Here is a 22,347-nt window from a genome sequence, read left to right as displayed (position 1 = left end):
GATGTGGGAATTTATCTTTGTAAGTAGCATTTGTCTGAACTAATATGAGCCAGGGTCACTCTTAAGTACTGAAAAACCTGAATATTCCCACAGGAGGGGAATATCATACCGCATATATTACTGGGTACACACACTCATTCAGATTATATCCGTGCCCTCTGCGCTTTTCCTCTGATACTCACCAACAAGGCAGCTCTTCAGTTTAAACGTGCCCCAGGCCTACAGTGAGAAACGAAGCAGTAGCAACTTATCCCAATAATTTTTCCACTGAAAAGTTAAAAATATTTATGTAACGTGTTTTATTTAACTTGACTGTTTCAAGTAAATTTAAAAACAAACTATGAGAATAAAAATACATTATCTGTAAATGTAAAATGCCTTTGCTTCAAAGGATGGTATTTAAACAGTACTTAAAGATTTGGACACAATGAATTTACAAAAAATAAATACAAATCCATAATTATTCAGCTGGTTCAGGGAATTCAGGATGACAAATCCACCAGTGAGCACTACAGTATGAGACATAGTATACATACTATTAATAGTTCAGCATAAATACTTTAGTCTACTATGCAAATTCAGCTGTACAACACACACAGGCAGCATAGCTCCCTATCTTAAGCGGACTTGGGCACTCGCGTGTCACTATGCTTAGCAGCACGTTGCTATTTCTCCCCCACGCGGGACAAAGCCCAGGCTCCGTGAGGAGAGAGCGGCTCGGTGTTTTAGGTGGACAGGGGCATGGCGATTACTCTCAGAAAGGAAGGACCCGCACCAACTCGTTGTTGGAAAAGAGCTGTCCTGTGACCCGCAGCGTGCCTGGAGGGGCCCCGCGCCGGCGAGCGTGGCAGCGGGCCGCCGGGCGCGCTGCTCGAGGGCAGCGCCTCGGGCACTGCTGCCCTCCCCGGCCAGGCCTGCGCCCCAGCCAAGGAGCGGGGAGAAGCCGTGGGACTTTCTGCCCCGTTACTCTCAGAGGGGAACCGTTGCAGCTGGGTTGAACAATCGAGCGGCCAAACGCTGCCCGCTTGCGCAGGGCCCCGCTCAGCGCCGTCATCGCGGAGGGGGCTCTGCCAGCTCTTACCCTCAGCCCCTCTGCTCGCGCAGGAGACAAGGCTCCTCCAGCAGCTGACACCTCAGGGACGGAGTTTGAAACTGAAATAGCAATGAGAGACTGCTGAATCTATCAAGTGACACCTTTATTGTGCCCGTCTCCTCTTGGATCCTTAGCAGGCTGAAGCCTACCAGCATGTAACAGTTTCAAGGCACTGTCAAAGGTTTAGACTTTTAAGAATAGCCCAAATTCCACAAACAAGTTTCTCAAGTTTCACCGCTAAGTAGCTTAGCATAAAACAGTATTCAAGGCAAAACATTTTTTTTTTTTTGTAAGCTGTGAACATGTTGCTTGTTATGGAGATAGGGTTCTGACTGTACTCCGTTCAGTGGCAAGCTAGAAGGTACGCCATCAAGTATATGGTATGGGCTTCTCATTTCTGAATTAAGTTTAGGTTCATAATTTTCTTCTACTGGGGGGGAAAAAAAAAAGCACAAAACCAGCTACCATCTCAGCTGTTATTACATCTTCCATTTTTTCCTGAAGGTGTAATACCAGTTTTCAGATGAGCCATACTGCAATTTTAATCATTTTCTAGTTCAAGAGACATTCCACAAGTCAACTGCAAAAAGTTTCTCTTCAACTGAAACACACTTGCCCCAGATAAATAGAGGAAATACAACTCAAGCTAACTAGGTTACTTGAGCAAGTATAAAAGCAAATCTTACACAGCACCCTTCCTCCCCCAAAAGGAAAACCTAAAATCATTATCTTTTAATCTGCTAACACTCTTGTAAACTCCTACACCTTAACCAAATTACCTCAGTAGCATTTTCCAACTGCTCAAACGCAAAGCGCTTCTGCAAACCGAAGAACAAGACAGGCGTGAGAACTCTCCAGCTGCTCAGTAGGTTCCCTCACGTGAGCATTAACTCAAAGCAATTCTTTTTATCGAGGTGTCTTAATCACCACCAGCTTTTTTTTTTCCCTGTAAGTCTGTGCTGAACTTCCTAAGGAACCTGTGCTATATTTCTTTCCTATCACTTTCCAGGTAACTTCTAAAATAGTAAAATTCTGACGTAGTTCCTTTAAAACGGTGAAGAAGGAAAAACATGCCCTTACTACGCAGGGCCGATCTGCCTAACCCAACGCATGTGCCGAGAGCTTGATATAGAAGAACCAACAGCAAATAGCCTTAGTCACAAGAACATGCCTCAAGGGAATTTTCTGCCAACTTCAGCCAGCAGCCGAGTAGCCTGATATAAACAAAAGCTTTGTAAAACTGCGAGAGGAGAAAGGCTGAGGGACCCTGGCACAAGCTACCCGCCCCCAGAAGTCACTCAACACTCCGGCTGAGAGGGCTATTTGCTTTCCCCCCCCTTCTCCCTCCTCCTTAAAGGAAAGTGCAGTTTGGGTGATCAAAACTGAAAACAATCTAGTTGTGACAATGTGATTAAAAGATAGATGAAGGTGTTCCTTAAATAATAAAAAAGTCATTCTCCTCGAAAGTAACGCAACAAATACCTGCAAAAACTTAAAATGCTACCACTTAAAAAACAAAATGCCTGAAGAATTCAAGGCCAGACAATGGGAAGTGTGAAGTTTCATAACCTAGCCTCAGTAAGATCCTGGCTACGCAGCAGGAAAAGCACATGTATGCTCTCTTTGAAAGTATGAACAGGAATCAAAGACTACAGTGATGCGATAGGCTGGGCTCTATTCTCGTATTAACCTCTCACCAACAACAGAGCTTTATCTTCTCACAGGAAGGGGTTTTCCCCTCAAGCCATACAGAGGAAGGTGGGCACAGGAGGTCTGTCTTCCTCTGAAACGCTGAACAGGAAGCGGTGGGTCCAGACTCTAGCCCTACCAGAAAAAGCCCTCCCGCTGCAGCACGCTCAAGCCATCGGGGGTTTGGTCCTGCCCGTTTTCTTCTGTTCTTTTTTTTTTTCCCCCGTAGGAAGAAACCACGAAGAAAGGAATTTGGCAGCAAATGTGAAGTGTTGCAGGCTGAAGGAGTTTCTAGTGAAAGGTGTCTGACCAAAAGCTGTAACTGCAAGTGATTCTTCAGTGATATTTAACGTGATTGTTTGCTTCAGAGTTCACCTCTCAGATCTTCTCTGTGAATCACGCTGCGCCTTCTCTTCTCCCTCCACAGAAAAGGGCTGAGGAACACTGCACCCAGAGGCCTCTCACTTTCTGCCAACTACGTTTCTACTACAGCATTTTAATAATTCCAGAATTTTTACTCCCTCTCCACTGGTCAGTATGTTTTTGTTTCCAAGCACCAGTTTACCTCTCCCCTCCTCTCAAAGCAACGCTGGTTCCGTATAACGAACTCACGTCAAGCCAGAGACGGTATGTTCCCCTGTTAACGTAGCTCATTAAGGTTCTGGTTATGAAGGTTCTGGCGCTGCCTGTTCAAGCTGATGGTGTTGTCCAGCGTGATGCCGTCATCCTCCTGCGTGGTTTCTGGCATGAACTGTCGGAATATGCTGACGCTGCCGTGCCAGAAGGTGGGCTCGGGAAGTCGGCCCACTACGCTCCATGTTCGTGTTTCTGGGTCATAAGCTTCCAGGACATCCGAGAGTTCAAACGTGTTATCGTAGCCACCAGAGACGTAGAGCTTTCCGCCTAGTACAGCCACGCTCCCCCCGACATGAACCTACAATCCCAAAATACATAAATACAATAATTAACAAAGGAGGATTTGGTCAGTGAGGTAGGTGTCTTACCTAGGATAAAGATGCCAGTTACTGTCCCACTGTGAAAGTCCTGCAACTGCTGATTTGGAACAGGCACAGCGCTCACCAGCTGCCGACTCCTGCTCAACACGCGCAGTCAGTGACTGCCGCCGCTCCCTTACTGGAGCGGGCAGCACAAGCAAGCGGTGCCGGGCTGGGCTGACACAGTCATGCCTCTCGCTAGAAAGGCGGCAGTTCAAAACCCACAAAGAACAGAACTTTTCCAACTTTGCCACACTGTTGCACGCTGGGCTGAACACTTGGCTGCTCTGTGTCATCTGAGTCCAGGATTTTTTCGCCTGGGTAACCACAGTATGCTTAAATACACTCCATGTGCTAAACAGAACGTTGTTTTCCCAAGGTAAATTAAGCCACTTTTTAACACTGACAAGCACCAAGCAGGCTGGTAAGCATCCTACCTGAAGCATGGCAGGGATTTTATCCCATTCATTCTTCACTGGGTTGTAAACATCCACTTCAGCGGAGTCATCTCTGCAGGAGATAATGCAAGACGATCATTTTATGTTCTAAAAACGACTTGCCTTGTGAAGCCTCCAATCCAACTGTTTGAGACATGGCCTGAAGTGCTGCCTATTTACATAGCTCGATGGGAACAGAAACGCTAAGACCAAAAGGTACTTGCACGAAGGCACAGGCCTTAGCGCAGACCCCAGCCTCCAGGATTGGCTCCTTATATGCCAGCACTGATGTTCAACCTCAGAAAACCACTAGATCTCTTTGCCTCACCTCTACAAAGAGGTGAAATGGGTCTGGCAAAGACATTGTGCCTCGACCACATATTAAACACAGGCAGCCTTCTCCAGTTCTCAGTGCTAGTGATACGCATCCAAAGAGCCTGGATGCTTCTCCACAGTCAAAATGATACTCTTTTTATACTTTCTGGCATGGGTTGAGTTTTAAGACACTACCTAGTCAGCTGAGGCAGCCAAGGCGAATGGAGACAGAGCAAGCTTACAGCATCACACTGTTTTTCCACCTCCCTAAGAGACGCTCGCTCCTGCCCGAGATGGCAAGGTGAGTCACTCTGGATCGCAAGCAGCACTGAGTCCAGCGTGCAGCACGTGCCACTGCCGGGCTGAGGGCTGATGCGCAGTCCCGAGCGCTTTTTCAAATCTAGTCTTTTCTAAACCTGCATCTGTGGTAGACGTGTTAATCGCAGGCTCAATTTCTGCAAGCCGGCATTTTATAGACCAATCTGACTTTCGTACCAAACGCTTAAGAGTCTGGAAGAAAAATCTGCTGCTCCAGAGAGGCTTAAACCCTCTATATACCTAAAACAAACGGGGCTCCCTACTGCTGGAGGTTTTTAGCCAGTGCCAAATTTAGATGGGCCAGAGGCCTGTAACAGAAGAGCTCACAGAAGCAGCGTAATCCCACAAGGCTTCTTTTACCCGTTCCACTTGCAAGACGGGAGTGCGACAGCGACAGGTGAGGGATGTTTGTGACACAGAAATGTGCTGTTGCTGACACAAGAATGTGGAAGGGACAAGGTCAGAGCAGCCAAAGAAGTGCTGTAACTCAGTCCAAGACAGTCATGTTACAAATGGATTTGAAAAACTATGAAGAGGTAGAAACTTTTACTTTATCCTTCAACTGCTGATCAATCTGAGTTTTCATTTTAATGGATTCAGCCATGGAATCCAGCAATGGATTTCAATTTAGTTTCTCTACTTCTTTAATTTAGTTAACAGGACTGACTTTCAAGAGTCATAGGCACCTCTTCTAGAGTCAGCTGGTCTATGGCTGCAAGTTCATTTTATGAAAGATCTGATTTATGATTTACAGGAGAAAAATATAAAAACAATCATATTCAAATGTTATCTTTTGTCTTTGTATTATAATTTCATGCATTCTCTTGTATTCTGCTGGTGACAAGGTATCACTATAGATCACTTAGCATGAACCAGAATAAAAGGGAGGGGAAGTGAAAATGAACGAGAAAAATCTCACCTACAGTAGCAATATCTGTATAGCAAAGCATTACATCTAGAACTCCATCTGCTAAGACTAGAGCAGAGCTGAGATATGTGGGCTGTGGGTCTTTTTATTGCACTCTGAACAAATATCCCTATAGGATAAATGCTTTAAAGCCAGTTTCTTTACTTTGAGTTACTTTTGTGAAGTGACTCAGATCCGATAGGTATCTGTAATTCCATAGATATTCATCTGAATGAAACATCTTTCACGTGGGCACATGTAAATAAGCGTTTCAAGTCCTGAGGGAGCTACAGAAAAACAGCCTTCCTTCCCTTAGGACTGCTCGCACCAAAATGAGGATCTGATACTTACTTAGGGACACACCTCTTGGAAGCAGAAACCCTGCTGCCAAGCCATTTGTGCAGGGAAGAATTACTGCTGTTTACAACGCTTCCTGTAACTAATAGCATCAGGCAAGTCGAATACTTGTCAGGATGAAAGTGAAAACACAGATGGCCTGGAAGGGAAACTAGCAAAACTCCTAGCACACAGTTCCAGGCACTGGTTGACAGTCAGGACGGGACATCCTCTCCTGTCTCAAGGTCAGCTCTAATAAAGAGGTAACTGAAGAACGAAGCCCTGCTGCAATGCTGTATTTATAGCTATAAAACTAGGCCCACAAGAGGGGATTGTAAGTCAGACGCTTTAGCACAAACTATTGTAAACTAAACAAAAAATGAGTTTGCATCTTTCATTAATAATCCATTCCTCCGTCCTGCAAGGATTGTCTTACAGCTTTATATGACTGCAGACATCAGAGAGGCAAGTCCACCTGCAGCGTCTGAACCGAGGGGAGAAAAAAAACTGGTAAAGGCAAATGTCTTATTAATTCCTGCAGATGCGTAACTGTTCAGAAATCCTGAAAGTTCAATGTTCAGTATCAAAAAAAAAAAAATCAAACAAAACTGGCTTATGATCAAAACAGTTAAAACACCCTTCCCAGTATTTGCTGAAAACTGAGCAACTCGAACCACTGTCTGCCAGCAAGTGCCAGGAACCAAGACGTTTGGCTGAGCGAGAACGAACCTAACTGCAGCAAATAAAGGTCTTAGAACTTGCTGCCCAAGAAGAGATTAAAAAAAACCGTTTGGAGTCTATCAGAAGCTTATGTTTGCTCAAAGTCAGCACGCCGATGCTTCAGTGCTAGCATACCTTTCCATTTATTTTTAATTAAGTGGATAACTTAAGTATTTGAGCCATACGGGTAATTAAGTTCCGGTTTGGAAAGGTGCTTAAAAATAGTGACCAGTCATTTCATCTCCAGTCCTCTTATCTCTACTCACACGGAGGACTCTCATGCTCTACAATTTAACGTTTTCCTAGAGCTTGCTTGCTTATTTATAGCGACAACAGGACTGAAATAGAAGTCAACAAAACTGAAAAGTCTATTTCAAAGCAGAACTGCTGACTTACACCAGGTTGCAACTCTGACTGTAGCCCAACCGTGGGTTCAAATTCAGACATTTTTACATCATTTCAAGTGTAGTCGTTGAGGTTTAGCTACGGCAGAACTGCGGCAGTTTATAGAGCTCACTGAATCAGCAAAGGAAGCGCTGCCTTGCTTTCTCAACACAGCATTCTCCTTTGACCGTCTGCAAAAATCCAAATACCTTCCTGGGGAAAAAACACATTTTACCTGGCGCGGAACGGGGAGCAGGAAGGGAAGCAATCATCTGCACCACTTACCTTATAAAGTACATGAGCCCATTAAGAGTTACAGTCTTCGGTGCAAATGACCACGGAGGCAGGTGACCACAGTTCACGAGGGACCAGAGATCGCTGTCGGGATCGTAGCACTGCATAACCATGGACTCTTTGCCAGCCAGGGAGCCTATAGCAAACAGCTTGCCACGGCACGACGTGGTGGAGCAGTTGTCCATCGGGTACAGCATGGGCTGCAGAGCCTCCCAGGTATCCACGGAGTGGTCATAGCGCTCTGTGCTGTCGGAGGCGATAACGTACAGCAGCCCATCCAGGACTGTAGAGCTGTGGTATTCTCTTGCTTTCAACATTGGAGACACTTCTGTCCACTCGTTCACACTGGAATTGTATCTCCAGACACAGTCATATAGCCTTGATCCATCCGATCCTCCTAGAGCAGAGGACACAACATTTCAAGAGTAAATTTCTGTAAAACATTCCCTGCCTGGGAAGTAGAAAGGGGCGATGGAGAAGAGGGCTTGATTCAGGACCGAGCTCCTTACATATCTTCACGTTACAACTTCTTAATATCCACACACGCATTTTTCTGCTTCCCATAAGCTAACATTATGAAAATAGTTAGGCAGTAGAGGACCACAGTAGCTGGCACTGAGAAGATTTTAACAGAAGTTTCCTACTGCTCCTTTCTCAGCTTCCCAGTATATCAGAAAGCATTTCTCCCTTGGGGCTCCTAACTTACATTCAGCAATGATTCAAAGCAAGCATCCCACGTTTGACCAGCTCCATCATTCCAAATTACCCTTTTCTTTTTCTTTTTGCAGTCCCTGCCCTGTCACTCCGCAGAAGTTGCTGCGATATAGTAGAGATTAACATTCACTGAAAACTAGCAGCCAAGGTATAGTTACCATTAGCAACACAGAAACCTCCTAATCTCCCTGCGCTGCCTGAGCTACGACGCTGACATTAGACAGAACAACTGAAGATCTCCACCACCGACAACCTCGCAGAGCACGGGGTTCTCGGCACAAAGCGGCCGCCACAGCTCAGTATCAGCAGCTCCAGGCCTGCCTGCAATTGTTCTTGAAAGTTACCGTGGGACTTAAGAGTGTTAATACAAACTAGTATGTCAGCACATCATCTTTACAACCTTGTCGTTAAAATCAGAGCCTTGTTTTCCGCTGACAGCTAGAGAATTAAGAGTTGTTTGTTCACCTGCATCTGAGCTGCCCTTCAAATCTCCAGTAGCATAACCTGCACAATGGGAACCAGTTGTTCTGCAGCATCTGGTTTCCCAGGCGTTTCTGCTCTCCCCCTTTATGGCAGCCACGAGACTGACGCTCTAACTGTAGGGATGTAGTTCAAGGAAAATACCTATTTGCAGCCCAACAGCAAAATTTACACATCTCTGTCACCTTACAAGAAATAACTATAGCCTGAACGGACCGGCACAAGGCAGGAAATGCAGTGGGGAAGATACCATGATTCATATACTCCTTCTGCTATGCCACTCCTCCGTGCCTCTGAGGTGCCGCGAGCTTTCTGACATGCCTGTGCCTCAAGCGCGCGTGCTGGCTTGTGATTTATAGGACTCTCAACACTTTCTTCACAGCCAGAAATTCAAAACCCACAAGTCACTCCCATCGTCCAGAGCAAGCGGTTAAAAAGTTCCACCAGTGCAAGATCTCTGACTTCTGTCTGCATAGTCAGTAGTATTAGTCATGACAAAATACCTCCCAGATTGAGATCAGCTGCTAAATCCTCTTTGCGTCCCAACTCTAGGAATCCCTATTCCTGTCCTTAGGCTGCAGTCATACTGTGCCGGAGCAGAAATTCAGACTTGGCTGCTCTGTGGAAAGCCAAGTCTCACAACTAGAACCCAAACGTTTCTGATGGCACTCTCAGCACTGATGTTTTGGTAAAAGTCGCCCGGAATAAAGCTTTCAAAACGCTTCATGCTTTTGACTGCTGAAGTAAGCCACGCGCAAGGCTGCAGCTGCCTTTTCCTCTGAGCTTCCTACTCGTACATCCATCAATGACCCAGAACGAGCAAGCCCAGGGAAGGGCTGTGACAGAAATATGCAGGCTGTTTCGGATCACACACACGTGCTCTGCCCTGGCCAGACACCCAGAGCCAGGCAAGGAGCTCTGCTGTTTTTCGGCCTAACGGAACAGACAAACACCCGGCAGAAGAATGAAAGCATTGCGCGAGGCAGACGCTGCCCGGGGAGCGGAGGGGGTCTTTTGCAGCAGGCCCCCGGGGATTATGCTTGCGTATACCCTGGGAAACGCCTGGCCAGCCAGCAGCACCTGCCGGCTGGCTCGCCCACCCACCCACCCACCCGTGCGCCGCAGCGGGGAGCCCCGCGCTCCTTACCGGTCACGTAGATGTCGTTGCCCAGCGCAGCGACGCTGTAGCCCCCGCCCAGGTGCTCGGGGAACTCGGCCAGGTAGCGCCAGTGGCCGGTGCGCGGGTTGTAGCAGTCGACGGTGACGAGCTCGTCGCAGTCGCGGTCGCAGCCGCCCACGAGGACGAGGATCTCGGCGAGGCCGGTGGAGGGCCGGGGGCGCATGCGGGCGCAGGGACCGCGGTCGTGGCGGTCGAGACGGGCGGCCTGGAAGTCGCGGGCCTCGCGGAGGAGGCGCAGGCAGGGCGGGCAGCGGGCGACCAGCGGCTCGCCCTCCACGTGGGCCAGCAGGTAGAAGCGCCGCACAAAGGGCAGGCGGACGTGGGCCAGGAGCTGGGGCAGCAGCGGGGCGCGGGTGGCGGGCTCGGCGCGCACCCAGCGCAGCGCCAGCTGGAAGGCAGCCTCCTCCTTGGGGACGCAGAGCCCGTCGTCGCGCAGGTAGGAGAGGAGGCGGGGGAGCGGGAGGCGCTCCAGCTGGGCGCCCAGCTCGCCCACGTGCCGCAGCACGAAGCGATGCGCGGCGGCCGCCAGCGCCGGGCAGGCGAAGGCCTCGGCGAAGTCCTGCATGTCCAGCGCGTTGGCGGGCTCCAGCTGGCGTGCCAGCCAGGCGCCGCAGGCCTCCTTGACAGCAGGGAACTGGAGGAGGTCGGCAGCGCGTAGGAGGCGCTCGGCGATGTCGGGGCCCAGCCCGCCGACGCGGCCGGTGTAGGCGAAGTCGAGGAGGCGCGCCAGGCACTCGGGCTCCACGCCGTGCAGCCGCACCCGCTCGGCCCGCGCCTCCCGCAGCGCCCCGCCGAACATGGCGCGGAAGTAGCCGGAGGCAGCGGCCAGCACGGCGCGGTGCGCCCCGAACTCCCGCCCGCCCGCCACCACCGTCACGTCCAGGAGGCTCCGCTCCGCCCGCAGCGCGCTCAGCCCCCGCAGCAGCGACACGGCGTGCGCTGGCTCCCCCGCCGCTGCCGCCGCCGCCGAACTGCCCGTGTTCGCCGCCATGCCGTGCCTGCGGGAGGGGAGAGCACGGCCGTCAGACCGCGGGGACGCTGCCGGGCACGGCCCGCCACCCCCAGCGCCGGCCCCGCCGACCCGCGCCGCGGGGCTGCGCTCGCAAACTGAGCCCGGAGCTGACCGCCCCAGGGACGAAGGAACGGGCCAGCGGGGAGGGACGCCTTCTGGCCAGCAACGGCGTCTGCCACGCGCCTGTACGCGCTCTTACCTGTGCCCCTCTCGCAGAGGATCAGCAAGCTCAGCTACGTAACGTGCGCCGCTGCCAGGAGTTTGCTAAACTTTGTCTATTTATATCCTTGCAAAGTCCCTGCTTAAGGTTCCCGGGAATAAGAGAACTACCAAGATCGGGACCGAGCTTCCGAGCGTTTGCACGTATACATAAACTCGATGGCTTCGTGAGCCTCACAGCTAAGCTGGAGGCACCTCACCTCCAGCAGACCCTGTGCCGGACTGGGACCGTATCGCTGCGGGACGAGGACGGCAGCGCTTCCCTCAAGGGCAACACCCTCGCCGCGGCGGGCGGCCCGGCGCGACGCCCTCGGCCCGCCGCCTCGCGCTGCTGCGACAGGCCTTATCGGGTGCGAGGCTCCAGCTATTTATATCCAGAGACGGGCAGCGTTTTTGCCCCGGGCCTGGCTGTGGGCGCCCCGGCCGCGCCTCAGCCGCGTCCCGGCTACCACGAACCTCGCTGACGAACCGCTTCCAGCCCAACAACCCCTTTCTGTCAGCCGCCGCGGGCGCTGCGCTCCGCTCGGGCACAGCCGTGGCGGCCGCGGACGCGCGGCGTGGGCGGCGCGGGCACAACCGGCCAGCTGCCCGGCTCGGCGGAGCCCGGCCCCGCAGCAGAGCGGGGCGGCGGCGCCCGGCCCGACTCCCGAGAAGGTCGGCGGACAAGCAGCCGCCGCCGGGGCGGCGCCGAGGCCGCGGGAAGAGGCGGCGGCGGCCGCCCCCTGCGCAGGGCCCGGGCGCGCCCACCACCACCGCCGCCGCCGCAGCCCGGCCCGGCCCTCCCCGCCCCCGGCCACGGCCCGGGGCTCCCCCGCCCTGCCCGGGGCGCCCGTCGAGGCCGCGGCCCTCCGCCCCGCCGCGGCCCGGGCCCCGACCGCGCCCAGCCCGGCCCGGCCCGGCCCGGACTCACCGCTCGCCGCCGCCTGAAGCGCCTCGGCCGCCGCCGCCGCCCGGTGCCGGTGCCGGTGCCGCCCTCGAGGCGCGCGAGCCGCGCTGGGCGCTGCACTACCCCGCACTACGGCTCCCGGCAGCCACCGCGCGCCGCCACCGCGCATGCCCGCCCGGAAGCTCCCGGCGGCCCCCGCGCTGGACTACGGCTCCCGGCGGCCCCCGCGCGCCGCGCATGCCCGCCCCGCAGCTCCCGGCGGCCCCCGCGCGCCGCACTACGGCTCCCGGCGGCCCCCGCGCGCCGCCGCCCCCGGCGCGCGGGCGGACTACGGCTCCCGGCAGCCCCCGCGCCGGCGGCCGCCCCTTCGCCGCCTCCCGCCGGTACCGAGCGGTTCGCGGGCGTCGGCGCTGCCCGGCCGCCGCCGCCGCCCCCCCCCTCCGCCGCCGTGCCCGCCTCCCGCGGCCCGTCCGCCCGGCCCCCCTTCGCCCCCGGCCCCGGCCCCGCGCGGGGACATGGACTCCGACTCCTGCGCCTCCCCGTTCGCCCCGGAGGTGAGCCCGGGCCCCGAGGGGGCGTCGCCGCCGCCCGGCCGCCGGGCCCCGCTCGCCGCCGCGGCCCTCCGCGCCGCCGGGGCCATCTTGCGTTGGCGGGGCGCGAGCCTCGCCCGGGCCGGGCGGCGGGGGGGGCGGGGGGCGCCGTGCGGGGATGGCGGCGGCGCGGCGCGGCCCGGCCCCGCCGAGCCCCGGGGGGCCCCGGGGGACCGGGGCGGGGGGACGGCAGGGGAGGGGGGAGGGTGCTCGGCGCCCTCAGCGGGCGCGGCCCGGCTCGGCCCCGCCGCCCCGCACCGGCCCCGGCCCGGCGGGGGCGGGCCGCGCTCGGCGCCCCCCCGGCGCTCGGCGGGGCCGGCCCCGCAGCCCGCTCACCGCCTCCGTCTCTCCGGCAGGACTTCTCGCCCGCCTCCAAGCGGCACCGGACCGTGGAGGACTTCAACAAGTTCTGCACCTTCGTCCTGGCCTACGCCGGCTACATCCCCTACCCGCAGGAGGTAAGGGGCCCGGCCGGGGGCGTCCGCCCTGCGCCCCTCGCCCGGCTGCCGCCTTCCCTCCGCCTGCCCTCGCGCTGGACTAGTCGTGGGTCGAGGCTCGCCTACGCTGTTTTAGGGCGTGCCAAACGCAGTGATCTAACTCTGGTAGTGTTCTGGGGACGTGTTTTTGGTGAGATTAAGCACAATACCTGTTTTCTAATTAAAAGGAGGAAAATTGCGAGTGTATGCTGCGTTGCTAGGACAGAAGGGACAGCTGCAAAGCTTTGAAATCATGAAATTGGTTGACTGCTATTCACGCAGTGTAAAAATCGTTTCATTTTTTAAAGTATCTATCGCAGAATCTCTTCCTTATCGTTCCCGAGACCTAGACAGCTACAGACCTCGAGTTCCTCATCTAAAGGTTGCCCGGCAGCTTTTTCCTTGGCTGGAATTCTCTGCAGGAGCTTAGGTTACGAAGCGCGTGGAAGAGAGCAGGAACTTGAACTCATGCGAAATATATGGTGCAACATGGCACTCCCTCAAAATGGTGAAGTTTAAACGTTGCACTATGGAGGGAAACGCTGTAGCATCTCATGCGACTTGGCTCTAACGTAATGCTTTTGTCTGCTCTCTCAATATTTTCTAGGAGACACCCCTGAGGAACAGTCCCAGCCCTCCCAACAGCACTGGAGGCACAATTGACAGCGATAGCTGGGATCCCCGATTCAATGACATCCCTTCTTCTGTCTCCTTGCCAGTCAAGAACAGAAAGAACTTTAGTCAGCTTAAGCGAACAAAATCGTATGGTTCCCTATTCCAGCGAGCAAAACCTAGCAACTTCCTGCCAGAGCGAAAGCAAATTGATAAGATTCGGAAGAAGAAAAAACTGAAGAGAAGGGAAACAGAAGCGTCTGCAGAGGAAGACTATGAGGAGAAGCTGCTGGAGCTGGAGGCTGAGGACTCTTACGTGGAGACTCCGATGAGTCCCTCGTCCGAGGGCGACCCTCAGTCTGTTACCGAACACTGCTCGGTGTGGGACTCTGACACACCTTCCAGCGTCTCCTATCCTGCTGTGACAGCCGAGCAGACTGTGGAGATACAGAGCGTGGGTAAAAGAACGGTCATTCGGCAGGGGAAGCAGGTTGTGTTTCGGGATGAGGACGGCACCGGTGACGATGAGGACATTATGGTGGATTCAGGTAGGTGGCCTGGCTATCGAAAGGAAGTTTGTGAGATGATTAGCCAGATGGAAATGATAGGTGCTGTTGCTCATCCTTTCGGTATGTTATCTGTAGCATGAGGAAAATACAAAGGTACATTGCCTGGGCAGATTTAATTAGTGGGTGGGGCTTTCTGGGGGTTTTTGGCTACTTTCACAGTAAGCCAAGTGAAAAGCTGTGACTTCTATAAGTAGCTGCTTTACTCCTCTCCCTGGATTATTGCCTCTTTCGCATTGCTGAGATTCTCTTCCAGAGCAAGAGCTGGCAGAGACTCTATTAAGCCCTGGAAAAATCAGTGAAAAAGTGCCTGTCTTTGAAATCCAGGTAGCTACTTTAACTCAAAAGGAAAATAATTCACATCCAGTGAAATGCAGGAGGAGGAGGTGGGGAGGAAAAAGCGTAACTTGCTATTTCTCTCCCCAGATGACGATTCATGGGACCTAGTCACTTGCTTCTGCATGAAACCTTTCGCTGGGCGGCCAATGATCGAGTGTAACGAGTGTCACACCTGGATCCACCTCTCCTGCGCCAAAATCCGCAAATCAAACGTCCCAGAGGTCTACATATGCCAGAAGTGTCGGGACTCCAAGTTTGATATTCGCCGTTCAAACCGCTCCCGGACGGGCTCACGCAGGCGCTTTCTGGACTAGCCGAGAGAAGGGCCGCACCGGTGTGCTGCTTGGGCAGGCTAGCCGTGCAAAGCACAGACTCCAGCCAGGAGGTCAGGGAGCGCTCCTCCGAACTTCTACTGCTCAGGCTAAAGGGCTGCCTGGTCTGTCTGAGTTAACAGGGATAAGGTATCGCAAAGTTGTTGATGACCAGGGCTGGAAGAAGCCAACTGGTCAAAACTGCTGCTAGATACTGATTAGCTCAAGGACAGATTAAGCTCTCTAGGTTCAGTGGGGTTTTGTCCAGTTAAAACTATGAATTGGATGATGTTTTGGGAACGTATAATACCTTTGCCACGTATTATTTCTCATCCCATCGCGAAAGAAACTGCAAACCTTCTCTGTGCTAGGAAACTCATCCTCCAAAGACGGAGGAGGAGGGAAATCTGTGTGAAGAGTCTCAAAAGTAAATGGCCACGTGTTTTAATTTTAATGTAATATTGTACCTGCCCATTTGTCCATATATATCCATCTTAGATATTCTAAGGCTCCCTAGGAGCGAGTGTGAATACCTACTGGCCTCTTGTGTGATCTGCCTCGTCTGCAGTGGGTCTGGGCAGTAGGTGAGCTGCTTTCACTGAGGTCTGTGATTTGGCGTTGTTCAAGTGAAACCGGGACTTCCTCCTGCTCCAAGGACTGGTGCATTTAAAAGAAGAAAACAGTCCTCTTTCTGGACAGGCAGCGCTGGGGATTAGTGACACTGAGATTCTTCCTAGAAGTCTCTTCTTACAGTGATTTTCGTGACTTTGTTTTGCATGATTGGCTCAAATGTGAGTGTGTATGGGGGGAGGGGGGTACCATTTGCTCTGTTTCCCAGCCGGTTGGTAAGCTCTGAGGTGCTGTTTTAAGGAGACAATGACTCTTTCCCTTTTCTCAGCCCAGAATTCAAACTTGGACTGTAAAAGGGGCTGTAGTAAACTGAGAACCTACCAGGTCTAGTTTGGGATTGGACCACCTCCACCTGAGTACTACAGCTGTGTTTACCTTTGTTGTTGCTGTTCATTTTTGAGACTGCATTTGCAATCAAAAAACCAAGATCTTTAGCCTCTTGGTTGCAAATTATGCAGATAAAAGCAAACGTGGGCTATGCAGCTAGCAAGTTGAAGTGCAATGAAGATCCATCCAGTTTGGGGAGGACAAAAGAATACAGAGGCACCTGCCAATGCTGCAGTCCCCTGACTGGCCCTCCTGGAGCATTAGCCCAGGGGAAATCTGTTTAGACACACGAAAGGGATTCAAGGCTTGTACGTGAGGCCACCGAGATGTAGATGTTGTTCCTCAATGACCAAACAGAGCGAATTGTATTTATTGCACAAATTAGATTTATGTCTTTGAGAGAGCTCTGTTAATTTATGCCTAATGAACAATGCAGGTTCTGTCCTGTGAGACCGCGAGGTTAGGGGAAGTCAATGGTTGGTATTACAGCTGGAGCAAGACGAGCTGAACTGGTAGAAGTGTGTCCACATTACTACTGCAGATACACCACGTTAGACCATTGCCTTACCTGAATACTGACCTACCAGGAAGTATGCCCTGGTGATGACCAAGTACAGAGAGTCAGGTACTCCCCTTTAGACACGTAACACTAGGCTGCCAAAGCACGAGGCAGACAGTACAGCACTGCAGTGCCCTGGGGCTCTACTGTGTGGGACGCTGGGACGTAAAAGATCTGTCAGCCTGGATCAGTATGATGGACTTGCACAACCGTATTGTTCTTTAAACTTGGTCCTTTATAAAAATCCCATCCCACCAAGCTGCAACAACTGACTCAGTTCTGAAAACCAGCTCTCCAGCTTCTGTAAAACAAGACCATGACTGTGGTATGCTGCCTTCTAGAAGCGAAGTGGAACCACCTAGGAGTTTGCCAAAGATTTGCCCCATACGGCTGCCTGACTGTTCTTTGCAGCCAGAAAAATAACCAAAGTTCTCAAATGCTGCAATTTCACTCTGCAAACAGAAAGGCTTTGGGAGATCCTGGTCACGAGCTATGTAAGGGTTGGACCTGCTCTGAGTATTGGTCTCTTTGTTTACAGCGTGTCTGCAATTCAACTGGACCACTGTGGAATGTGTTCCTGAAGCTTTTATGGGAGAAATGACAAACTGCCAAGTGAACTGCCTCTTTTTCACAGAGGTTTGTACTAATTAATGTGACTGACTCTTGTTCTGTTACCTTTTCAGATTTATCCCAATAGTTGGTGTCTGACAAGTCCAGCACATTACAATATCAGCAGAGAGAGAGAAAAAATAACATCTCCATACTTTTAAGTTCATCACTTTCCGCCATGTATGATTATAGTTTAATTCAGAACTTTATTTTTTCATTAAAACTGTTTTAATGAATCATGTTTTTCCTTAAATGTGAAACAAAGGAACAATGACTGTCTGTTTTATTCTGGACTCAGGAGTCTGCTATTTTGATTTACTGGTGTGCAAAACAGTTGTGCTAGGTGGTGGCAAAACTTGACCAGAAACAGTCTTCCCTCAACCATATACCCAGTCACGTGAGTAAGGACAGGAAAAACGCTGCAGACAAATCATTCTGGCATGTACCAATAGGGGACTGTTATTCCCATCTGCCTGCTTGCCTGGCTTCTGCTCTGACTAATCTAAACTGTTGCCCTTGAGCCTTTGCTCCGTGCAGGGGCTGTGGGGACAAGCACAGGGCAGCACGGCTCGCGTCAGAAGTGATGGAAAGCAGGTGATTTCCTGCGACCGCAGGAACCGAGAGTGGCTGAAGGCAACTAGGACGCTGCACTGGGCTCTGTGACGGGCACCAGCAGAAAGGTGCGGAGGGGAGAGGGCTTGGATCAGGATGCCCACATCCTTTGCGGTGCGCAGTCTGGGCAGGGGTCCCTTGCAGAGCGCCTGAAGGCAGGCTTTGCATGCAGAAGCTGCGTGCACCGGTGACCCTGTGCCTGTCCCACCTCCCTGAGAGCAGAGAAGCCCCGGCTGCAGCCAGGGCCAGTCCTGCGGGGCTGGGCACTGCAGCTTCGGAAACAGAATTTGGGCTGTGCTGCATCTGCGCCACAGGTACTAGCCCACAGCCAAACCTAAAACAAACTCCTCTTAAACCCTCAGGGAACCACGCCAAGGGAGAATCTCCTCGCTCCTATCCCTTCCTCACAGCAGCCCTGCTGCAGGGTGGCGCTGCCTGCGGAAGGGAGGCTGAAGGGCTGGAAGCTACACAGAGCAGTGACACCAAGGACCCAAACTGCCAAAGTGATGCTTGTGCCTTGCTGCCACTCCTCGTCTCTTGTACCAGCCAACCCCGAAGGCAGTGCTGCTCAGCCAGCTAAGTTCAAAGAAGCAGCCTCTCTTCAACAGCTTGGCAACCTTTAAAGGATTACGTGCCTCTTTTCAAACGGCACTGGATCATTAAAAGCTTAAGCCCTGGTTACTTATAGGTTCTATTTCAATTCTGTGTGTTACTCAATATTATATAGACTGATAAACAGAAGTCCCAAAGGAGTTTGTAGCTGTTAAAACGGCAATTTCTCATAGAGCAGAAATAGTGGTGTTGAAAGGAAACAGTTTCTTGAGTTTGGACTAGCCTTAGTCTCTTTAAGACTTGGCACAGACAGAATAAGACGAGAGGAGGCTAGATGAAGCAACTCTTCAGGGGAAGAGACCAACCTGAGAACAGGCTCTAATGGAGGAGACAAGGCAGTCGCCATGCTCCACCATGTGGACAAAATTCAGCAACAGCTGACAATTACAAACGCTGCGGGGAAACAAAAATGGAATTCGTACATTAACTGATGCAGAGAAAAAACTGCTGCAGGAGCCTTGTGCCTCGTGTATGAAAGGCCACTCATAGTACTCAAGAGGAATGGAAAAGCAAGAGTCTGTGAATCCAGACTTTGGTGGGTTGATCTTGCAGGAAAAATAAATTATATATTTGTTATCGTACTCAGCCAGGGAGTGGGCTGAGTACTAACCTCGAGGGATTTCACTTTAAAGAGAGTCACACATTAGAAGGATTCAAATACGAAGTTAAGGTTCATCTGCCCCTTGCATGAATTACTTTACAATCAGATATAAAGATAATTCTGAAGTGTTAGGAGAAGTAGTAGCAGAAGGGGAAGGCAGAGAGAATTAGATCCTCTCATTGCGTTCAACTAACTTACGCAAATCACTTCATCTCTGCACTAGCAGCAGTACCTTCACTGTAAAAGGGGAAGACCGCTGGAACTGAGTCAGTTTTCTTTGATGAGAACAAACCCGTGACCAAGAGAAAAAGCATCTGCTTGAATTTGAGCCTTGGACCAGCTGCTGAATCATCTTCAGGTATGACATGTATTGGTTAAGTTGCATGGGAGGAGGTTTATAAGGTTTTCACAGTTTAACAAGTGATTGAATCGAGTTCTGACACCTTGTATTCTTACACTGGCTTAACCATACAGAGATAGCAAAAGCGGAAGGCTGTCAGGGATAGAAGCAAGTACAGAAGACAAGGAACGACTATAAAAAGAAAATCCTAAACCTGTATCTCCAGCTCAAGAATTTCTAATTTAGAGGCTCTTGCTAAAAAAAGATGACTAGCAAGCGTTCCTGAATCCTCATTAAGGTGCTTTAACCTTTTGCTGGTTAAAGCAAAAGAGAAGGATGGTGTCTCACCTCACAGGTTTCTATGGCATTCTAAAGTTTGCATCCAAAGACACAACCCTGTTTCAGATGTAAGCTACTGGAGCAGGAACGATGCACCCTGTGTCTTAGAAGTGTTAGTTTTCAAGTGTAGTAATACCGTAAACATCTTGAAATACTGAGGCATCTTTTTTAGAATCATATTGCTATTTCCCTATATTTTAATGTAGACAATATGTAAGAAAACGTTTCATTTTCATGGCAACGGGAACTATATCTCAGGAAATTGTCAGAAACAAGGAGAACTGCCTTAATGTATAAACTTTTCAAGAAAATAGTCTTCAGTGTCACTTGTTCTGGTAGCTACAGGGCTACTGTAAGATTCTTCTTTGCAATTAGCAGTAAACATTGCTACTATTTAGAATTTGCTTATGCAAATCTCTTAGTTCTCAGTACTCCTACTGGAAGTATTTGGCATGCCCTAGTCAACGCAGAATGACTCTCCCTCTTGACTGTACGCTTTAGGCTGTGACAAGATGTGGAAAAAAAAATATGGTGGAGAATCCTGCCCAGTTCAACTAGCTATAGATAGAACCACTCAGAAAAGGAAAAGAAGCAGGATGTGAAAGGAGGTACAGTTACATTTCTAAAACTGGCAAACCAAGCCTCGCAGAAAGTTTATTTGCAAGACTGTCCTAAAGATGCAAAGGGAACATGGGCGGCTTTTCAGCTGAAGATAATTTATTGCACAATTAACATTTAATTTCAGATCAGTAGAACACTGGTGACAAGTGGTGTTCACTTGTTTTTACTTTAAAGAAAAAAAAATCTTCAGTTGCAACTGGCTCCTGATGTAGGATTTTATTTCACTTAATTGTACAAATTTGGGGGGGGGGAGGAGTTCATCTGTTTTAGAATGGCTGAAATAAGTCTGTTTTCGAAAATTAATTTTTCTGTTATAATTACTTGCCATAGGGCATAAGACCATGACTTGAGTAAAGAGAACCACAGTTACACAGAAAAAGGGGCCCAGATGCTTGTGAGGAAATGATTTACTGTAGTAATTGTCAAGAGCAACAATGCAGTGCCAATACATACTTTTTTTCTGTCTCTTGCATATAACTGTTAAAGGCTGTTTTAGGACTTGCCAAGAGCTGCACTACAGCTCTGTGATCGAGTAACAGCTACGATTATCCCTTTTCTATCTATATATGTAAAAAAAAAAAAAAAAATCTCTCATTGTTGATGTAGACAGTAAGACTGCCATTTCCGTTTTCTGTGTCTCTAAAACGAGAGTGCACCTCTTCTTGGCAAATCCCTGGCATGGCTTCCACACAAGACTAATACACGGAATTTATGTCACAACTGATGTTTTTTGGAAGAGGCAACTGAATTTTAAGTTTTCAGCTCTTTACCTCATTTGGCATCTCTCCTCGCTTTGGTCTGGTTTACTTGTGTTTACTACATTCCTCTTTGTCCTAGTAATAAATTAGATAGGAAGAGATTATTGCAGCACCAGAATCAGATGAAATGAATTACTGTCCTGGCCAGCTTACTTCCCTACTTTCTTGAAAACTTAAGTAGCACATGGTTCTAGCTGGCAGAAGAATTGAATTAATGAGACTATTATATCCAGAGTCCGTGTCTGGAGTAGCAGTGTTTAAAATGAGAGTTACTAGCAGCTGGATAGATTCATGCTGGAAAGGTCAGTGTTATTACAAAAATCAAAGGACTTCATTCCAAACATACCTGTCTGTAACAAGTACATTTCAAATACAGATTTGGGATGAAAAAACAATCTCTGTCCTCTTTCCAACAAAAGGATTGACCCAGAGGACTTTCTGGAGGCGGCCACAGAACTTCCCTTCCCCTCAGGAGTACAAAACGGTATGTTACCTACCCCAGGAAGTATGAGGAGAAGCGAGAGCAGCAAGTCTTCTTTCCTGCTCAGTGCAAGAAGAAATATGTGAGACTGCACAAATGGACTGCGGCCAAATTGCAGCACAAAAACCTTGGCTGAATGACGGCTGGTGCTCAGTACCCCGTTCACACAACCTCAGCAGAAAGCACTGTGCATTCAGAGTCACGTTGCTTTATTGGTTACTGAGCCACAATTCAGAGAAGTACTGCCTTGGAGCCACCTGTAGAAGCAGGTTCTCATGTTGTCTCCTAACATAATTGGTATGACACCACCTTCTATATGGATCACAAAAATAAAAATGTCTCTGTTCACACTTGTAGCATCCAGGGGAAGCTTTTGTGGTTTCTGTTGACCCAGGTACCGTAACAGACACACACACTCTCATCAGATTAGCCATCTGCATCAATTCTGTGAGCTGTCGGATAAGAACAGTAAATGGATATGAGCCACTCCTGTTAGATGAGACACGTCCTAGCTTTAAGTTGAACTTACCGCTGTAGCAGGGACAGACAGAAACATCTCTAGCTGTAAATTAAACATACTTCACACAAACTTCCAATGTATGCCTCACAAGTTGGATTGCGCCTTAAAATTCAGCCAGGGAGGTGATCTAGAATTAACTTACAGAGATTTGTGCTCTTCAGCCAGCTCACCATGCCTTCAGTGGTACCAGTGAAACTTGTCACTAGTAGCTCATCTCTATTTTGCAAAATGATTCTGGCAGGGAAAACGTTTTGGAGAAAGACAAACGGAGACGAGGAGGAAATCTGGCTTAGGCCTCCAAATTGCCTTTATATATTCAGTTCAGTCCTCATAGGGCCATCCGACGCTGTGAATCACCTGGTACCTGTAGGGAGCCTCTGCTTCTAACTTGGGTTGGATATCTAAGGTTACATGGTAGAAACAGCTGCAGCGGTGCTGAGGAGCTCTTTCATGATCGTACTCTAG

General features: G+C 50.5%; 3 protein-coding genes across 6 annotated transcripts in view; 1 reads left to right on the top strand and 2 right to left on the bottom strand.

Annotated features, from left to right (window-relative positions):
* Positions 1–282: 282 nt before the first annotated feature.
* KLHL21 (kelch like family member 21) lies at positions 283–12,126 on the bottom strand. 2 transcript variants are annotated; one of them, XM_068916229.1, is made up of 5 exons: positions 12,004–12,126; positions 9,830–10,860; positions 7,480–7,885; positions 4,215–4,287; positions 283–3,716 (listed from the first exon to the last, which is right to left on the bottom strand). In XM_068916229.1, the coding sequence occupies exons 2-5, from the start codon at positions 10,851–10,853 to the stop codon at positions 3,423–3,425; spliced, it is 1,797 nt and encodes a 598-aa protein (XP_068772330.1). In that variant the 5' UTR covers positions 10,854–10,860; positions 12,004–12,126; the 3' UTR covers positions 283–3,422. The 2 variants fall into 2 exon arrangements, with proteins under 2 accessions (XP_068772330.1, XP_068772331.1); XM_068916230.1 differs by lacking the exon at positions 12,004–12,126 and adding an exon at positions 11,074–11,437.
* Positions 12,127–12,420: 294 nt separating this feature from the next.
* Positions 12,421–15,845, top strand: PHF13 (PHD finger protein 13). 2 transcript variants are annotated; one of them, XM_068916234.1, is made up of 4 exons: positions 12,421–12,533; positions 12,926–13,027; positions 13,653–14,205; positions 14,650–15,845. In XM_068916234.1, the coding sequence occupies exons 1-4, from the start codon at positions 12,495–12,497 to the stop codon at positions 14,874–14,876; spliced, it is 921 nt and encodes a 306-aa protein (XP_068772335.1). In that variant the 5' UTR covers positions 12,421–12,494; the 3' UTR covers positions 14,877–15,845. The 2 variants fall into 2 exon arrangements, with proteins under 2 accessions (XP_068772335.1, XP_068772336.1); XM_068916235.1 differs by lacking the exons at positions 12,421–12,533; positions 12,926–13,027 and adding an exon at positions 13,418–13,553.
* Positions 15,846–17,184: 1,339 nt separating this feature from the next.
* The window catches only part of DNAJC11 (DnaJ heat shock protein family (Hsp40) member C11), a 30,965-nt gene continuing 25,802 nt past the window's right edge, over positions 17,185–22,347 (bottom strand). For both annotated transcript variants that reach the window (XM_068916231.1, XM_068916233.1), the window contains one exon: positions 17,185–21,814. In XM_068916231.1, the coding sequence (XP_068772332.1) occupies positions 21,789–21,814 (26 nt within the window). In that variant the 3' untranslated portion in view covers positions 17,185–21,788. The remainder of the gene's footprint in view (positions 21,815–22,347) is intronic.

Source organism: Struthio camelus, chromosome 21 (assembly GCF_040807025.1).
Source record: "Struthio camelus isolate bStrCam1 chromosome 21, bStrCam1.hap1, whole genome shotgun sequence".
NCBI classification, from domain to species: domain Eukaryota; kingdom Metazoa; phylum Chordata; class Aves; order Struthioniformes; family Struthionidae; genus Struthio; species Struthio camelus.
Note: the sequence above shows the minus strand (reverse complement) of the source record. Positions and strands in the feature narration are given on the sequence as shown.

Bases quoted from the DNA above. Each gene is read 5' to 3' on its own strand.
- KLHL21 (XM_068916229.1), bottom strand. From the start codon at position 10,853: ATGGCGGCGAACACGGGCAGTTCGGCGGCGGCGGCAGCGGCGGGGGAG. The intron at 7,886-9,829 runs GTAAGGAGCGCG...CCTCTGCTCTAG, and splicing joins CAACGACATCTACGTGACCG to GAGGATCGGATGGATCAAGG. The intron at 4,288-7,479 runs GTAAGTGGTGCA...TATCTCCTGCAG, and splicing joins GGGCTCATGTACTTTATAAG to AGATGACTCCGCTGAAGTGG.
- PHF13 (XM_068916234.1), top strand. From the start codon at position 12,495: ATGGACTCCGACTCCTGCGCCTCCCCGTTCGCCCCGGAG. The intron at 13,028-13,652 runs GTAAGGGGCCCG...AATATTTTCTAG, and splicing joins ACATCCCCTACCCGCAGGAG to GAGACACCCCTGAGGAACAG. The intron at 14,206-14,649 runs GTAGGTGGCCTG...TTCTCTCCCCAG, and splicing joins GGACATTATGGTGGATTCAG to ATGACGATTCATGGGACCTA.